General features: G+C 63.3%; 1 protein-coding gene and 1 long non-coding RNA gene across 3 annotated transcripts in view; one reads left to right on the top strand and one right to left on the bottom strand.

The window, feature by feature from the left end:
* The window catches only part of AGAP3 (ArfGAP with GTPase domain, ankyrin repeat and PH domain 3), a 115,031-nt gene that overhangs the window by 33,471 nt on the left and 65,043 nt on the right, over positions 1 to 16,517 (top strand). The window contains exons 1-2 of one of the 2 annotated variants that reach the window (XM_079301195.1): positions 3,481 to 4,426; positions 15,506 to 15,564. In XM_079301195.1, the coding sequence (XP_079157321.1) occupies positions 3,616 to 4,426; positions 15,506 to 15,564 (870 nt within the window). In that variant the 5' untranslated portion in view covers positions 3,481 to 3,615. Of the gene's footprint in view, positions 1 to 3,480; positions 4,427 to 15,505; positions 15,565 to 16,517 lie in introns of those variants that run through there. The other variant, XM_079301196.1, reaches the window with a different exon arrangement.
* Positions 776 to 2,557, bottom strand: LOC306800450. Its single transcript, XR_013773835.1, has 2 exons — positions 2,439 to 2,557; positions 776 to 1,083 (listed from the first exon to the last, which is right to left on the bottom strand). It is a non-coding gene; the product is annotated as an uncharacterized lncRNA (long non-coding RNA).

Genomic DNA, 16,517 nt, shown 5'->3' with positions numbered 1-16,517 from the left:
CCGTGTGCGGATCCTGGAGCAGCAGTGCTGTTCGTGTCTGGGGGAGCACAGGCATGCCCGTGCTGGTGGGGCTGGCAGAGCAGTGATTCTGCTGTCATGGCCTCTGGGAGCACACTGCAGCATTTGACCGTGGTTTGGACTCCCTTTCCTTTTCAGGGCTCCACCCTGAATGTCACACCAGGGCCAACCAGCACTGGAATGTTCCCTGCCTCTTGGACTATTCCCACGCAGCTGTTGTTAAGCCTCTCATGAATTACATTAATTTCAGCCAGATGTTCATGGCCATAATGTTTGTACCATGCACGTGACTCGGAGAAGGGCTGGTAAGGGACCAGCTTGCTCCTGTGGCCAGGCACCTGCTCTGGGTCAGATTGCCAAGGCCCTGTCACTGCCCAGCTCTCAGAGATGCTTCTACAGCCCCATCCTGGGGTACAGATTGCTAGCTTGGGTGCAGGTGCCCTGCAGCCCTCAACCCCAGGACTTCAATCTAAGGCTCAATTGTAGCCTATTTTAGATGTCTTTCAGAATAACATCAAGGGGATCATGTCAATATGCACGTTAATGTGCCCAGCTTTTGGAAACCTTTGCCACAGAACAGCCTAATTAGGTTAGAACAGTGTTACACCGTTACTGTGGTATCCCAGAATCTTACTGGGCTGCAGTAGGACAGGTGTTGTACCTGTATTTCTTCTTAGGCTGCTGGAGGTTCCAATTGATGCCCAGGTTCTGACTCTGTATTTAAGAAAGGTGGAGACAAACTGCAGAGAATTGGGAATGCTTCAAAAACACATATAGCTTTAAAAATATGATCCCTGATAGGACAGGGAAGGGATGTCGTCAGCTAAGGGGAACTCTGCACGTTTTTCAGTAGGTTTAATCAGAATTTGGATGGAATCGCAGGAGGAGGAAGAGCTGGAGTAGGAAGGAGGTCACAGGCTGGAGGGGTCTTGGGGAGGCCCTAGGGATGGGTCAGACAGACCCTGTCGGGGGAATCCAGCATGTGCAGTCCTGCCTCAGCAAGCAGCACAAGGTGCATCTCTCCAGCAGACAGTCTGTGATTCAGCGACACCTCACAGCCAGAACCTGCCAGAATATTTTAAAAAGCTGAGACTCATGTGGAAGGGGAACCATCTGGTGCCGTTGGAGTATGTGCTAAACCCAGGGTTTGGAGAGACACGGATCTGGTCTCCCTGCAGGAAGAACTTTCCATGCCTGGGAGCACAGAGCTGTGCCAGGCGTGGTGGAAAGGAGCTTTGGGGGTGCTGACCGGGCTGCTGCGCAGAGCCTGCCCAGGTGCTGCGGCTGAGGAGCCCCGCAGGTGGGCTCTGGCAGCAGCCCTGCCTGGTGCTCGGTGCTCTGAAGGCACCGATTGCCCCGTAATTGCTTCCTGCAGGCTCTGGGGCCGGGCCGGCAGACGCCGTGCACGGCTTGGAGCCCGTCTGGCGCTCCCGGGCCGTGCCCTGGGCACGGGTGGCACAGCCAGCCCCGCGGTGGGCAGGCGCCTGCTGCTCCGTGCCTGCCTCGGCAAGGAGGGCAGTGGGACGTGTCCTTGTGTGGCCGTGCCCGTGGGGATGGCAGCTCAGCTCTCGGCACAGGGGACACGGGGGAGGGCTGTGCTGGCAGGTGAGAACACCTGAGGGGACAGCAGCACCTGAAGCCCCCGGAGAGGCTCTGGGTGGGACCTCTGCTCCTGCGTGCTGTGGTGGGGACTGTGATACTGACAGGGCTGGGAGGGGAGGCGGATGGTGGGACTGTGGGCTTAGGAGCAAGGAGAAGGGAGAAGGAAGGGGCTTGGCTGAGGTGCTGGCTGTGCAGTAGGGAGTGGAAGAGCTGTAGGTGGGGTGCAGCTCGAGGCCAACCAGAAAACTGCATCCAGAAAACTGGAGAAGTAGGATGAGGCTTGCTGTGGAGAAGGATGAGGGTTCAAAGAGAAGGCACAGTCCAAGAAAGTGATGGGAGTTCGGAGGAGTCAAGGCAGTGGAGTCAAAGACTCTTTGAGGAGGGGGAAAGGGAGGTGCCTGATGTTAAGGTGTTCCCTCGAGAGGCCTGGAGAAGCAGAAGACTTAGGCTGGCTCAGCAGACAGGGCTTTCAGTTTGGTAAAAATAGTTTAAGGGGGAGTCAGGCATCTTTTTTTTTCCTCCCCAGAGGGAGCGCAGATCATACTTGCAATGTGAAGGAGGAAAGCCAGAGAGAGAGAAAAGGTGTGGAGGAAAAAGGAGGAGGAGGAAGAGGAGAAGGAGGAGGAGGAGCGCCCTGGGGCGATGCTGGAGACTGGGAGTGCAGGCGGCAATGGGGGCGCTGGGGAAGAGGTGGAGGAGGTAGCACAGTCAGGACTCCAGTGGCCGAGGAGGGTCAGTGCTTGGTGATGGTGGATTTGGTCGAAGGAAATGACTGCCCTGGAAGGAGTGAAACTCTGGCAGAGGTGGTCACACTTCACCTGGCGCCCTCTTCTTAGGGCTCGGGTGGAAGTCGGTGCTGCTGGGGCTCACTGCTCCAGGCTGTGGGTGCTCCGGGCTGCCCGGGCCCCTGCGGTCCGTGCTGACCCTGAGCGCACGGGGCTCATTCAACATTGGGAAAGGTGAGAAAGCAGCAGGTAGCTGGATCTGGTGCAGGACCGCTGCGGCCGGGGCTCCTGGCAGCGGCGGGGAAGCTCCGGGCCGGGCTGCGGGTCGTGCGGGGGGCTGCAGCCGGGAAAGGCAGCGGGGACGCTGAGAGGGGCGGATGGAGCCGGGGCCGCCGAAGGGCTGCGTGTGCGTGTTTGCCGGTAGCGGGATCCCGCTGCCGGAGCCGCTTCCGGTGTCGCTGCCAGTGTCGCTGCCGGAGCCGCTCCCGGTCCCGGTGTCACTGCCCGAGCCGGTGCCGGTGTCGTTGCCGGAGCCGGTCCCGGTGTCGCTGCCGGAGCAGATCCCGGTGTCGCTCCCGGTCCCGGTGTCACTGCCCGAGCCGGTGTCGTTGCCGGAGCCGGTCCCGGTGTCGCTGCCGGAGCAGATCCCGGTGTCGCTCCCGGTGCCGGAGTCGCGGGCAGCAGCGGGGAGCGGGGGCGCAGCGCCCCCTGGCGGACACGGCCGGCTCCGCGCCGCACCGGGGCCCCCATTGCCGGCCCTGCCCGGCGGTCGGTACCCGGAAGGGTCCGGGCCGGTTCTGGACTCGGTGAACGCCCCGGCGGGGTCCGGGCCGGTTTTGGTCCCGGCGCTCGGCGCCGCCCCGACGGGGTCCGGGCCGGTTCTGGTCCCGGTGAGCGCCACGGCGGGTTCGGGGCAGCGCCGCCGCTCGCTGGTGCGGGCTCCGCGGCGGGCGCTGAGAGCGGCCGAGCAGTAACAGGGACCGGCGCCGCTCTGCCCCGCGGCCGCGGCCCAGCACCGCTCCGGGTCGGCACCGCCGCTGCCCGTGCCCCGGGCTCGGTGCCGTCGGTGCCCGCGGAGGGCGCGGCGGGCGGGGCGGCCCCGGCCCCCGCCCCATCCCCACCGCGGCCCCGGCCCGTTCCGGGGCGGGCCGGCCCAGCCCCGCGCTGGCGGCGCCGAGCACGGCCCGGGCATGCGGGCGCGCCGTGGGAGCCCCGCGCCGGCGGCGGCGAGCGGCGGGCGAGGGGCCATGCGGCAGCCCCGCCGCTGAGCATGGCCGAAGGCTGGCCCTGGGCCGCGCCGGGCCGGGGCGCCCCGCGGCCGAGCCCCCGCCGCGCCGTCAGCGTCTGCGAGTCGCTGGACCTGCAGGGCGTCCCCGCCGTCCAGGCCGCGCTCGGGGCCGCGCAGCAGCAGCGCCGGCGGCCCAAGAGCTTCTGCGCGGCGGGGAACGGGCTGTCCGCCGCGCTGCTGCCGCCGCCGCCCCCCGCCCGCGCCCGCGGCGGCCTCCTGGAGCTGCTCCGGCTGCGCTCGCCCCGCCGGCAGAGCCCCGAGGGAGAGCGCCACGGCCCCGCGGCGGAGCAGCGCCCGCGCCCCAGCAGCATGACCTTCCTGCCCGGCGCCCGGCCGCCGCACCCCGCCGACAGCCCCGGCTTCCTCCGGGGGGGCTCCCTGTGGGGCAGCCGCCGCTGGAACCTCTTCGGGGGCAGCGGCTGGAGCGGCTCCAGCCCCAGGAAGAACTTCAGCTCCCTGCGGAAAAGCTTCAGTTTCCGCCTGCGCCGGGGCCACGAGCTGCGGCGGTCCGAGTCCGGGGGGCTGCTGCGCCCCGCGCGCCTCCGCACCAAGAGCGAGGGCGATGCCAGCTCCCTGCACACCTGCCCCAGCAAGCGCGACCTGCTCTACCCGGAGCTGGGCAGGGCCGGGGGCCGGCTGCACACCGACCCCGCGCAGACGGGGGGACTCTGGAAGCTCCTCACCAGCCGCTTCCGAAGGCGAGAGCGCGGCGGCGCTGGCTGCGGGTGCCCCAGGGATCCGCACGGCGGGGTTGAGCCGGGCCTGCTGGGCGGGGGTCCGCTGCGGGCTCTGGGTGAGTAAGCACGGGAGCAGTGGGGGCTGGCGAGAGCCCCCTGTGCCAGCGGGTGGCGGTGGCCTGTCCCAGCCGGGTTCTGGGCTGTGTCCTGGCTCCTGGCTCTGTCCCGGTGCTCTGCAGGGTGTGCGCTGGGCCGCAGTGAGTTCGTTCACAGCTCCTGTCAGCTCCGGTGCCCTGAGCGCTGCACCGGCTGCTGCTGGAGCAGCCGTGGTGTGGCTGCTTGGCAGGATGTGCTCCGGGGTCTGGTCCCTTGCTGGCCGCACACCTGGGAGTCAGGCACGTGTGTGCCCTGTCCTGCTTGCCCTGGTGGTGTCCCAGCGAGGACAGGGTGGCTGAGCTTCCCTGCCTGTGTCCAGCAGCATTGGTGGAATGGGGAGTGCTGTTGGTGGGCTCCCAGGCGAGTGGGGCTGTTTGGGAGGTTGCTGGAGCAGAGGCGTGGAACAGCACAGGGGGTTGGGGAGCCCAGAAATGTGCCTGTATCCCCCTCTTGAGAGCGACTCCCTGGCACCAGGCCTGGTCTGGGGAATGCTCAGCCCTGGTCCCTCGCTGGGACCTCGTGTTTGGAGCACAGGGACCCTGACCCGGTACGGGGCAGCGTGCAGAGAGCAGCTGTGGCATTGCCAGCGGGGGGGACAGGGGGACAGGACGCCGGGGCCGGGCGTTCAGTGGGCACTGGCAGCTGAAGCGGCTCGTGGGTGTTCACTCTCTGGTGTTGGTGGGGAGTTCTGGGGGCAGTGCTGGCTGTGCCTGTGCCCTGTCCGTCCGGGCCCTGTGAAGGAGCTGCCCACGAGCCCTGTGGCCTGGCAGGGCTGGGAGCGACGGCAGCATCCAGAGCTTTTTAAGGCATGGAACGCGTGGAGCTGGGGCTGGGCCAAGGCCTGCCGCTCCCGGGCCTCGTTGGGATGCAGGCTCTGCTGCGGGTCTGGCTGCTCTGCAGGCAGTTCTCTGCCGGGCCCGGAGGGCTGTCCCGGGGCTGGAGGCTCCGCAGGGATCCCGCCCGTGGCTGCTGGGGCAGCGCCATTGCCCGCAGTGTTGGGCCGCAGGGGCCAGCACAGGAGCAGCTCTGCCGCCCAGGGCAGCCAGGGGGGCTCCATCCCGGCCCCTCTGTCCCTGAGCTGCAGGACAGGGCTCTGGAGCCCGATGGGTGCGGGTGCCCCTGGCCCCGAGGCGAAGGGCCGGGACGCTGCTGCCGCTGCACTGCGGGCGCTCCGTGCCGGTGGTATGGCCCGGCCCGGCCCGGCTCCGTGCCGCCGCCCCGCCGGCAGCAGGCTCCCGGCAGAGCGGAGCTGCAGGGAGCTGAGGGCTGGGGAATGTGGGTGTAGGCGCAGGGAGCGCCGCGCCGCCCGCAGCGGGGCCTGTTGCTGCTTGCCGCCTGCAGCGGGAGCAGCGCCAGCCGCAGCCGGCCCGGCGGCCCGTTCCCAGAGAGACTGCCGGCCTGAGCGCTGCCGCTCGTGCCTCTCACCTGGCTGCTCCCTGGGACAGGTAGGAGCTCCTGTTGGGAGAGCCTGCTGGGGCCCCGTCTGAGGAGGGCGGTGCGGGCGCCTGGGGCCCGGGCAGCGGTGACCTGCCAGCTGCAGGACCCTGCTGGTTGCAGGGACCAGTGCTGGCCACCGTGGCTCGTGCTGCAGCAGAGCTCGGGGTGGCCTCTCAGGCTGCTGCTGGCACTGGCTGCCGGCAGGAGCTCACACTGTGGTTAGTCACACTGAGAGCACCATTCGTTACCTGCCTGGTACCTGCACAGCCTCTGTACCCACCCTCTCTGTCCTCCTGGGGATGCTGAGCTGTGAGAAGGCTGTGCTGAAGTCTGCGCAGCCACGCAGCTCTGCTTGTCCTCTCCTGTGCCCCATCTCCTCGTTGTCTCTCTGCTCAGAGTGCTGGTCCGTGGCTTGCTCTGGTGGGAGCTGTGGTCTGTGTGCCAGGGCTGGAGGGGCACAGCCTTAGTGCTGCTGCGGGGGCTGCCCAGGAGGCTCTGCCCCACTGCTGTTCCAGCCTTGCAGGCCCATGGTGTTCCAAACAGCCCCTTGATGTCCCACAGGCTTTGATGCTCTGTGTGGGCGCTGCCCACCTTGCCCTGGGAAAGCTGCTGGTGCAGCCCCAACTTGCCCTCCTGGGGTGCAGCTGCAGCTGCGGTTATCAGCTTGGAGGAGCTCGGTGTAGGAGTCCCGGCAGGGAGCCAGGCCAGCACCCTCTCTGTTTCCAGAACCTGCAGTGGATTGTTTACAGCACACTGTGGTACCCACCCCGCACCATCATCTGCATCCAGATATACCCACAAAAGCCAGGGGGATGCTCCAAATGCCTCTCCCAGACCTGGAGGGGCTCGGCTGGGGTTGAGCACACAGAGAGGCGATGGGGGATTTCGGGGCTTGTTACCCAAAAAAGACATAAAGAGCTGATGCTTGTGTAATGGGCAAGGGAGGGCACCAGCCCTTGGGACCAGAGAGCAAAGTCAGCACAGAGCACTGGACTGACCCAGGTGATCGTGGTCAGTGGCTCAGAGCATTTCTAGGTATCCATTCCAGAGGGGCTCTCTAATAGGTATGGTCTTGAGAAAACTGGGCTGTTCTGGAGTTGGAGTTGTCCCTGTGCATGAGGGGACTGTGTGGTGGGTACAGCATCTCTGATGGCTCAGGAAGCATTCCTCCTCTGAGGGAGCAGATGGAGCTGTGTCAGGGAGGTTTAGGTTGGGGATCAGGAAAGAGTTCTTCCCCCAGAGGGTGGTTGGGCACTGCCCAGGCTCCCCAGGGAATGGTCGTGGCCCCAAGGCTGCCAGAGCTCGGGGAGTGTTTGGACAGGGTGGGATTGTTGGGGTGTCTGTGCAGGGCCAGGGCTGAGACTGATGATCCTTGTGGGCTTCTTCCAGCTCAGAATATTCCGTGATTGTGTATCACAGCCGTGTCCCCTCTCCCAGAGAGGTGCCCTGCTTTCTGAGCTTAAGGTCCCTCCCTCACTCTCGTGTGGGGAGTAGGGATTTGCAGGGCACGTGAGGGAGGCTTCTGAGAGAACACAGGGCTGTTTTCTCATGCATTGGGGGAAGTTTGCATAGTGAGCTGGGTAGGTGATGATAAACATCAGCTCGTGTTGGTGCTTGCCTTGGCTGGGCTGGGAGAGGCAGAGGTGTCCCGGTGGGGTTAGAGGTGCCTCGGATGCTGAGGCTGGTCTGGTGCCTGCACTTGGGAAAAGCTTGAGAGTTCTGGAAGGGGTCGGGGAGGGAGCTGTGAGGAGGGCTCAGTTGTGAGGTCAGAGGGTGCAGGGGGTGTGGAGCTGTCTCTCTGCAGTCATGGGCAGCCTCAGGGAGAAGGAGCCCTGTGCCTGCAGTGTTCCCCTGCCTGCACTCGTGGGGCTGCAGAGCTGGAGCTGAGCCCAGGTGCACTGGTAACAGGGTTCTGGTGAGGTGGATCCTCTCAGAGTGCTGTGATGGGAGGGGGGGTTACCTGCCTTCCCACGTCACTCTCTGCTGGCTTTGTCCTTCCAGCAGACCCCATCACAGCAGGGTTTGGTCTGGGTCTTTGACAGTGTTTGGATGGGGGCTGGAGAGCAGCAAGTGCTGAGAGGTTGCAATGCCTGGATCTTCCAGAATCTGCACTGACCCCAGAGCACAGTGACACCAGCTGCTGCCACCCGTGGCAGGGTGAGGAAGCAGGGATGGCAGTTCCTGAGTGTTACCTTCTTTCCAGAGAGACACAGCATTGTCTCTTTTCTTGCTGCAGAGTGCTTAAAGCTCTGCTGAGATAATCCTTGCCAAGGTCATGGCCTGCAGTGGGTTCCTGTGCTGGCTCAGTGCTGACTGCAACTCTGGCTGTGCCTGTGCTAGTCCTTGACCTGGAGAAATCCCCCTCCTGCCAGCACTGCCAGGGCAGAGGCTTTATCAGCCTGGCCTGGGAGGGGTGGCTGTGCCCAGGGGAAGGGTGGCTGTGCCCAGGAGTGGCCGTGTCCAGAGAGGGTGGCTGTGCCCAGGGGAAGGGTGGCTGTGCCCTGGAAGGGTGGCTGTGCCCAGGAGTGGTTGTGCCCAGCAGGGGTGGCTGTGCCCAGGGTAAGGGTGGCTGTGTCCAGGGTAAGGGTGGCTGTGCCCTGGAAGGGTGGCTGTGCCCAGGGTGGGTGGCTGTGCCAGGGGATGGATGGCTGTGCCCAGAGAGGGTGGCTGTGTCCAGGGTAAGGGTGGCTGTGCCCAGGGGAGGGTGGCTGTGTCCAGGGAGGGTGGCTGTGCCAGGGGAGGGTGGCTGTGCCCTGGGAGGGTGGCTGTGCCAGGGGATGGATGGCTGTGCCCAGGGGAGGGTGGCTGTGTCCAGGGAGGGTGGCTGTGTCCAGGGAGGGTGGCTGTGCCAGGGGATGGATGGCTGTGCCAGGGGAGGGTGGCTGTGCCAGGGGAAGGGTGGCTGTGCCAGGGGATGGATGGCTGTGCCCAGCAGGGGTGGCTGTGCCCAGGAAGGGTGGCTGTGTCCAGGGAGGGTGGCTGTGCCAGGGGATGGATGGCTGTGCCCAGGGGAGGGTGGCTGTGTCCAGGGAGGGTGGCTGTGCCAGGGGATGGATGGCTGTGCCCAGGGGAGGGTGGCTGTGTCCAGGGAGGGTGGCTGTGCCAGGGGAAGGGTGGCTGTGCCAGGGGATGGATGGCTGTGCCCAGGGGAGGGTGGCTGTGCCAGGGGAAGGGTGGCTGTGCCAGGGGAAGGGTGGCTGTGCCAGGGGATGGATGGCTGTGCCCAGCAGGGGTGGCTGTGCCCAGGCTGCCTCTGCCTCCCTTTGGTCTGTGTGTGCTTTGTGCCTGTTTGTGTGGCTGCAGTGGTGGCCGTGAGTGGCCTCTGTTTGTGTGGCCTCTGCTGTGTTTGCTGAGCCTCTGACCTGGTTTCAAGGCTGGGTTTAGTGTCCAGGGTTGCAGTGTCCAAGGGAGTTCCAGGCTTGGATAATGAGCTGGTTAATTATTAGTTGCTGCAGATGTGTCACTGCTTCTGGAGCCCAGGGTAGATGAGCCCTGTGCATGGTGCTGTGGAGGGAGGAGCTGTGCTGAGGAGCCCAGTTTGGCTGGCCAGCCCCTCTCTCCTGCCAGCTTGCTGCAGCGTGTGGGTGCTGGGAGCTGTGGGACTGTGGCTGGGCCCTCTCCAGGCTGTCCTCAGGCACAGGGAGTGCTCTGCTCTGTGATGGAGGGTGCAGGACACTGCTGTCCCACAGCTGGGGTCTGGCTTTAGGGTCTGGAGGTGTCCAGGATGACCAGCTGACCAAGGGATGTCAGCTGCAGAGTGCCTCCTTTATGTCCTTGTGGCAGGGGTTCCCTGAGCCCACCTTGGCTTTGGAGGTCAGGGACACCTGGGGAAGGTGTTGAACTGCAGCACAGACAGCTGGTCCCCTCTGTGTGACTAAGGACAAAGAGAAGATGCAGGAGGAGTGACCAGGGGTGTTTTCATTGGGAATTGCAGGTGATGCAGGCAGTCCAGCAGTGAAGCTGCCCAGTAAATGGTGACTCCCTGATGCTGCATGAGGCCAGTGCTCAGTGGGGATCAGTCCCTGGAGGTGTCCCCTGCTGGAGGAGCTGGCAGCAGGGCCCAGGTGCTGCAGGGAAGGTGCTGTGCTCACGTGCTGCTGGCATTTTGGGGGCTGCCTCAGGCCTGGTCAGGCTGCTCACTGTGCTTCCACAGTCACAGCTTCACCCAGAGATGATGGGGTGGTGTGGCTGTGCCTGTGGGGAGCCATGCTGAGGGCTGGGCACCCCTGCACCCTCTGCCTCAGCACGGTGGGGAGGGTCTGCAGGGAAGGGGAGGGTCTGGCAGCCACAGAGGGAGTGCTGCTGTTGGAGGGGGCTCCAGATCAGTCTGCTGCTGTGGGCTGGGACCTTTGCTGCTGCTCTGGTGTGTGGTAAAGTCACACAGCGTGTGTAATGTCACCCTGATGGGATTTGTAGTCTTGAGTGCAGGGACTTGCCACGTTCTGCATTTTGTCAGCCAAGGATGAACACTTGTATGGACAGAGCTGACAGTGGGGCCGTGTCAGTGGTTTTCAGCAGGCAGCTCTTGGTCTGTGGCTGTGCTGGCTTGAGAGCTGCTGTGATCTGCCCTTTGGCAGCCCTGGGGCTGTGGCCCGTGCCCACCTGCACACACTGCTGCAGAGGGATGGCAGAGCAGGGGAGCTAGTGCAGGAAATCAGGGGAGGGGGCTCCATCCTGAGGGTGTCTGGGACCCGAGTGACAGAGCTGAGCTGCAGCAGGACACAGCCCAGGGCAGTGAGAGCTGCTCTGGACCCCAGGCTGGCACTGGCAGGGGTCTGTGCTCCAGACCCTCAGGCCTTCTCCTGCAGATAGTCACACAATCACAGCATCCCTGAGGCTGGCAGGGCCTCTCAGACCATCCAGTCCAACCATTCCCCCCACAGTGCCATGGCCACCTGTGCCACATACACGTGTCTTTTAAATCCCTCCAGGAATGCTGACCTCACCTGCCCTGGGCCAGGGCTGCACAGCTGGTCCAGGGAAGAAATACTCTCTATATCAAACCTAAACCTCCTCTGCTGCAACTTGAGGCCATTTCCTCTTGTTCTATCAAGGCTTGATGGCCTAGAGTCCATGGTAGGTGGGAAGCTTCCCCACGTGGTGCAGGGTGCTCAGAGGACACAGCTTGCTCTGGAGTGTGGGCATGCACCACATGCCTGCAGGCTGTGCCCCTTCACCCTCCATCCCTGTGTGCCTGCAGGCTGTGCCCCTTCACCCTCCATCCCTGTGTGCCTGCAGGCTGTGCCCTGTTCACCCTCCATCCCTGTGTGCCTGCAGGCTGTGCCCTGTTCACCCTCCATCCCTGTGTGCCTGCAGGCTCTGCCCCTTCACCCTCCATCCCTGTGTGCCTGCAGGCTCTGCCCTGTTCACCCTCCATCCCTGTGTGCCTGCAGGCTCTGCCCTGTTCACCCTCCATCCCTGTGTGCCTGCAGGCTCTGCCCCTTCACCCTCCATCCCTGTGTGCCTGCAGGCTGTGCCCTGTTCACCCTCCATCCCTGTGTGCCTGCAGGCTCTGCCCCTTCACCCTCCATCCCTGTGTGCCTGCAGGCTGTGCCCTGTTCATCCTCCATCCCTGTGTGCCTGCAGGCTGTGCCCTGTTCATCCTCCATCCCTGTGTGCCTGCAGGCTCTGTCCTGTTCACCCTCCATCCCTGTGTGCCTGCAGGCTGTGCCCTGTTCATCCTCCATCCCTGTGTGCCTGCAGGCTGTGCCCTGTTCACCCTCCATCCCTGTGTGCCTGCAGGCTGTGCCCTGTTCACCCTCCATCCCTGTGTGCCTGCAGGCTCTGCCCTGTTCATCCTCCATCCCTGTGTGCCTGCAGGCTGTGCCCTGTTCACCCTCCATCCCTGTGTGCCTGCAGGCTGTGCCCTGTTCACCCTCCATCCCTGTGTGCCTGCAGGCTCTGCCCCTTCACCCTCCATCCCTGTGTGCCTGCAGGCTCTGCCCCTTCACCCTCCATCCCTGTGTGCCTGCAGGCTCTGCCCTGTTCACCCTCCATCCCTGTGTGCCTGCAGGCTCTGCCCTGTTCACCCTCCATCCCTGTGTGCCTGCAGGCTCTGCCCTGTTCACCCTCCATCCCTGTGTGCCTGCAGGCTGTGCCCTGTTCACCCTCCATCCCTGTGTGCCTGCAGGCTGTGCCCTGTTCACCCTCCATCCCTGTGTGCCTGCAGGCACTGCCCTGTTCACCCTCCATCCCTGTGTGCCTGCAGGCTCTGCCCCTTCACCCTCCATCCCTGTGTGCCTGCAGGCTGTGCCCTGTTCACCCTCCATCCCTGTGTGCCTGCAGGCTCTGCCCTGTTCATCCTCCATCCCTGTGTGCCTGCAGGCTGTGCCCTGTTCACCCTCCATCCCTGTGTGCCTGCAGGCTCTGCCCTGTTCACCCTCCATCCCTGTGTGCCTGCAGGCTGTGCCCTGTTCACCCTCCATCCCTGTGTGCCTGCAGGCTGTGCCCTGTTCACCCTCCATCCCTGTGTGCCTGCAGGCTGTGCCCCTTCACCCTCCATCCCTGTGTGCCTGCAGGCTGTGCCCTGTTCACCCTCCATCCCTGTGTGCCTGCAGGCTCTGCCCCTTCACCCTCCATCCCTGTGTGCCTGCAGGCTCTGCCCTGTTCATCCTCCATCCCTGTGTGCCTGCAGGCTGTGCCCTGTTCACCCTCCATCCCTGTGTGCCTGCAGGCTGTGCCCCTTCACCCTCCATCCCTGTGTGCCTGCAGGCTGTGCCCTGTTCACCCTCCATCCCTGTGTGCCTGCAGGCTCTGCCCCTTCACCCTCCATCCCTGTGTGCCTGCAGGCTCTGCCCTGTTCACCCTCCATCCCTGTGTGCCTGCAGGCTCTGCCCTGTTCACCCTCCATCCCTGTTCATCCTCCATCCCTGTGTGCCTGCAGGCTGTGCCCTGTTCACCCTCCATCCCTGTGTGCCTGCAGGCTGTGCCCTGTTCACCCTCCATCCCTGTGTGCCTGCAGGCTCTGCCCCTTCACCCTCCATCCCTGTGTGCCTGCAGGCTCTGCCCTGTTCACCCTCCATCCCTGTGTGCCTGCAGGCTCTGCCCTGTTCACCCTCCATCCCTGTGTGCCTGCAGGCTCTGCCCTGTTCACCCTCCATCCCTGTGTGCCTGCAGGCTCTGCCCCTTCACCCTCCATCCCTGTGTGCCTGCAGGCACTGCCCTGTTCACCCTCCATCCCTGTGTGCCTGCAGGCTCTGCCCCTTCACCTTCCATCCCTGTGTGCCTGCAGGCACTGCCCTGTTCACCCTCCATCCCTGTGTGCCTGCAGGCTCTGCCCCTTCACCCTCCATCCCTGTGTGCCTGCAGGCTGTGCCCTGTTCACCCTCCATCACTCTGTGCAGGGGAAGCTGCCTGGGCTGGGCAGTGCCACACGTGCCAGTGGTCCCCAGCACGGGTGGGTGGGCTGGGCTGGCCTCCAGCCTGGCAGGTGTGCAGGGGACAGGCAGGTGTGCCTGGGCTCAGCTGGGGCGTGCTGTGGCAGTGAGGAGGGGGTTGCTGTGTGCCTGAGCACAGTGCTGCTGGCTTTGTGGTGGCAGTGTTTGTTTGTTCACTCAAGGGTCTCAGCAAGTCAGAAATCCAAGCGTTTCAAACTCTTGAACTTGGTTAGAAGCCAGGAGAGGATGTGTTGGGAGAGTTGGTGCAGGAGGCAGCTGTTGGGCAGCTTGTGCTGGTCACCCCTGAGCAGATCCAGAGGGGTCCCAGCCTGTGCAGGGCTCTCCTGCCTCTTCTGCTCCCCAGGTGATCAGTGTGTGTGCCTCTCTGAGCCTGCCCAACCTGCAGTGTGCAGTGACACAGCACAGTGTGTGCTGCCTGCTCCACAGGGAATGCAGTGACACAGGGGGTCCTTTATCTGCCACACTGCCTGACAAAGAGGCTGAGCAGCCCAGAAGTCCCAGGTGGAGGTGACAGCTTTTTTTAGACCCATTGATGCAGCTGGAAATACAGGTGTGCTGTTACTTTTTGGAAAGGGCTCAAAAATGTGTAATTTTCCTCCTGACCGATGAATAGTTTTAATGAAAAACATTACCTCTGCCTAAAAAAGGAAAGGGCAGGTGAAAGACACAGCAGAGAAACGATTTCTTGGGATGGCTATAAATAACCTGCTGTTCCTGCTGCAGAGCTGGGATTATTCATCTGTAACTCCTGCAAAAGGAGTGTTCCAAGTCAGCCCTGGAAGGCACACTGCAGGTAAAAGGACCGTGTTTGCACCTTTCTGGAAGGTGATGGGTGGATCCTGTGGTGGGAGCAGGGGCGAGGGCACGGTGCCAGCCCAGGTTTGTTCCTCGTGCTCCCTGGGCAGCCCAGCCAGCCTCTGGCAGTGGGAGCAGGAGGGGCTCTCCCCATGGCCTGGGGCTGCCCAGAGAGGTGAGATGGAGCTTCAGGCTGGAGATGGAGGAAGAGCTGGTGCTGTTGTGTGTCCAGCCCCCCCTGAGGAGTTAGGAGGTGTGTTGGGGTGAGGCAGGCACTGGTGGGCTCTGGCAGGGCTGTGGAGCCCAGTGCTGCCCCAAGCACAAGGCACATGTTCCAGGGATGGAGCCCCTCTGCTCTGGAGCCAGGCTGGGGGTCCTCACCTGGAGAGGAGAAGGTTACAGAGGAACCTCAGAGCCCCTGCCAGGGCCTAAAGGGGCTCCAGAAAAGGGACTGGGGACAAGGGATGGAGGGACAGGACACAGGGCAGGGCTGGATGGGGTACTGGGAAGGAATTGTTGCCTGTGAGGGTGGTTTGGGGGCTGCTGGAGCAGGCACTGGGAGTTGAGGTTGTGGGGCTGTGGCTGCTGGGGGAGGTCTGGAGCCCCCTCCCTGTGGCCTCGGGTGACATGGAGCAGTGGCAGTGCCCAGGGCACTGTTTGGTTGCTGCCCTCTTTGGGGTCTGGTGGGTTTGCTGCTTCCCTTCTGAGCCCATCTGAGATTCTCACTCCTGAGGTAGCCTGTGGCCACAGATGTGGCAGGTTTATTACAGGCTGCTGAAGGTGCAGAGCTCCTGCAGGTTTCTGGTCTCCCAAAATGAGTTTGTCTGTGATAAACTCAGAGGAGGTGCTGCTCCTGTGGTGCTGCCCTGGGGCTGGTGTTGGACAGGAGCTCTCACTGCTGCTGTTTGCCAGGAGGGGCTGCTGGCATCCTCCAGGTGCCCTGTGGCAGGGTGGGCGTGTTTCCTGAAGCTGTGCTGGATTTCCACAGCCCCTGTGAGCCTGTTGCAGCAGGCTGCCAGTTCCATGAGGTGCAGGGATGAGTTGTTTGGTTCAGTGGGGAGTGGGGCTGGTACCACTGGCAGCCTGCAGCATTCCAGGGGCACCTGCCCTCAGCTCTGGGTCTCGTGCCCCCAGAAGGGTGTCTGGTGCTTCCCTTGTGCTCTGTGCTGGGGGCAGGGGGTGCTGAAGGGGTTTTTGTGCTGAAGGGAGGGTTCCAGCCTGTGTTCTGCCCCTCTCCTGCTGCCCTTGGCTCCGGTGGGGCTCGGGCTGCATGCTGGGTGCCCTGCAGCTCTGAGTCTGCAGGAGAGGGGCAGGAAGAGCCATGCATCTGCCTGAGGGAGCAGAGAGGGTACAGCAGGATCCTTGCTGGCATCCTGAGGGTAACCTGATGGTTTCTTCCTCTGTCTGCAGACTCGTTTGTGAACAGCCAGGAGTGGACCCTGAGCCGCTCAGTGCCTGAGCTGAAGGTGGTGAGTACTTGTGCCTTGTGCCTGGGATAGCCCCAGAGCCAAAAGAAATCCTGCATTTTCCTGTGGCCAAGTGGAAACACACAGAGGCTTCACCTCAGAAGGGAGGGGGAGCTGGGGCTGCTGCTGTGTGGGAAGGGCTGGGGTTTGTGGGCAGCTCACACTGTCAGGGGACAGCAGAGGCTGATCCAGGAGAGCACGGGGCTGTGAAGGTGAACAGGCTCCACTGCAGCTGCTCAGCCTCCCTGCTGGCCCTGGCAGAGCTGTGAGGCCTCTCTGGGTGCTGCTGCCCGGGCAGGTGCAGATCCAGGTGGGGCTTCACGTACCTGCCCAGGGCAGCTGTGCTGGCCTGGGGGTGTCCCTGCTCCTGGGGAGCCTTGCTGGTGTCAGCTGTGCTCTCCTGTCCCTGCTGGGCTGTGCCTGCCCTGCAGGTGCTGCAGGTGAGCTCTGTGTGCCCAGGGGCTGCCCTGCCCCTCTGCCCCTGGCACAGCCCCTCCAGGTGGGACAGGCTCAGTGCTGCAGGCTCTGGGTGGCCAGGAGGGGCTGCTGGGCTGGGCAGGGTGCTGCAGGTGCCTCAGTGTGGGTTCCTGCCTCAGCTCCCCTTACAGGCTCCTGGCCTGTGCCTTCAGTTCTTTCTCCCTTCAGCTTCTGCAAGATTAACTGCTTGCAGTATAAAACACAAAAAAATTCTTGCAAACCATTCCAGCACCATCCTGCCAGTGTCTCTTACCTGCAGTTAAGAATCAAACCAAACTTCAAATATTCATTTGTTAGTTTACCTAACGTGAATGTTAGTTTCGTGTGAGTTTAGCTGTGAAAACTGTCATTAGTTTACATGTGAAATGCATTTTTAAAAACATTCTGACAGCTCTTTGGGTGTTGCTGCCTGATGCTGAGGCTCTGCAAGGCTGCAAAGCCCTGCTGCCAGCTAAACCATCCTGAAGCTTTTGGTTGTT

Source organism: Erithacus rubecula, assembly GCF_903797595.1.
Source record: "Erithacus rubecula genome assembly, chromosome: 3".
NCBI classification, from domain to species: domain Eukaryota; kingdom Metazoa; phylum Chordata; class Aves; order Passeriformes; family Muscicapidae; genus Erithacus; species Erithacus rubecula.
Note: the sequence above shows the minus strand (reverse complement) of the source record. Positions and strands in the feature narration are given on the sequence as shown.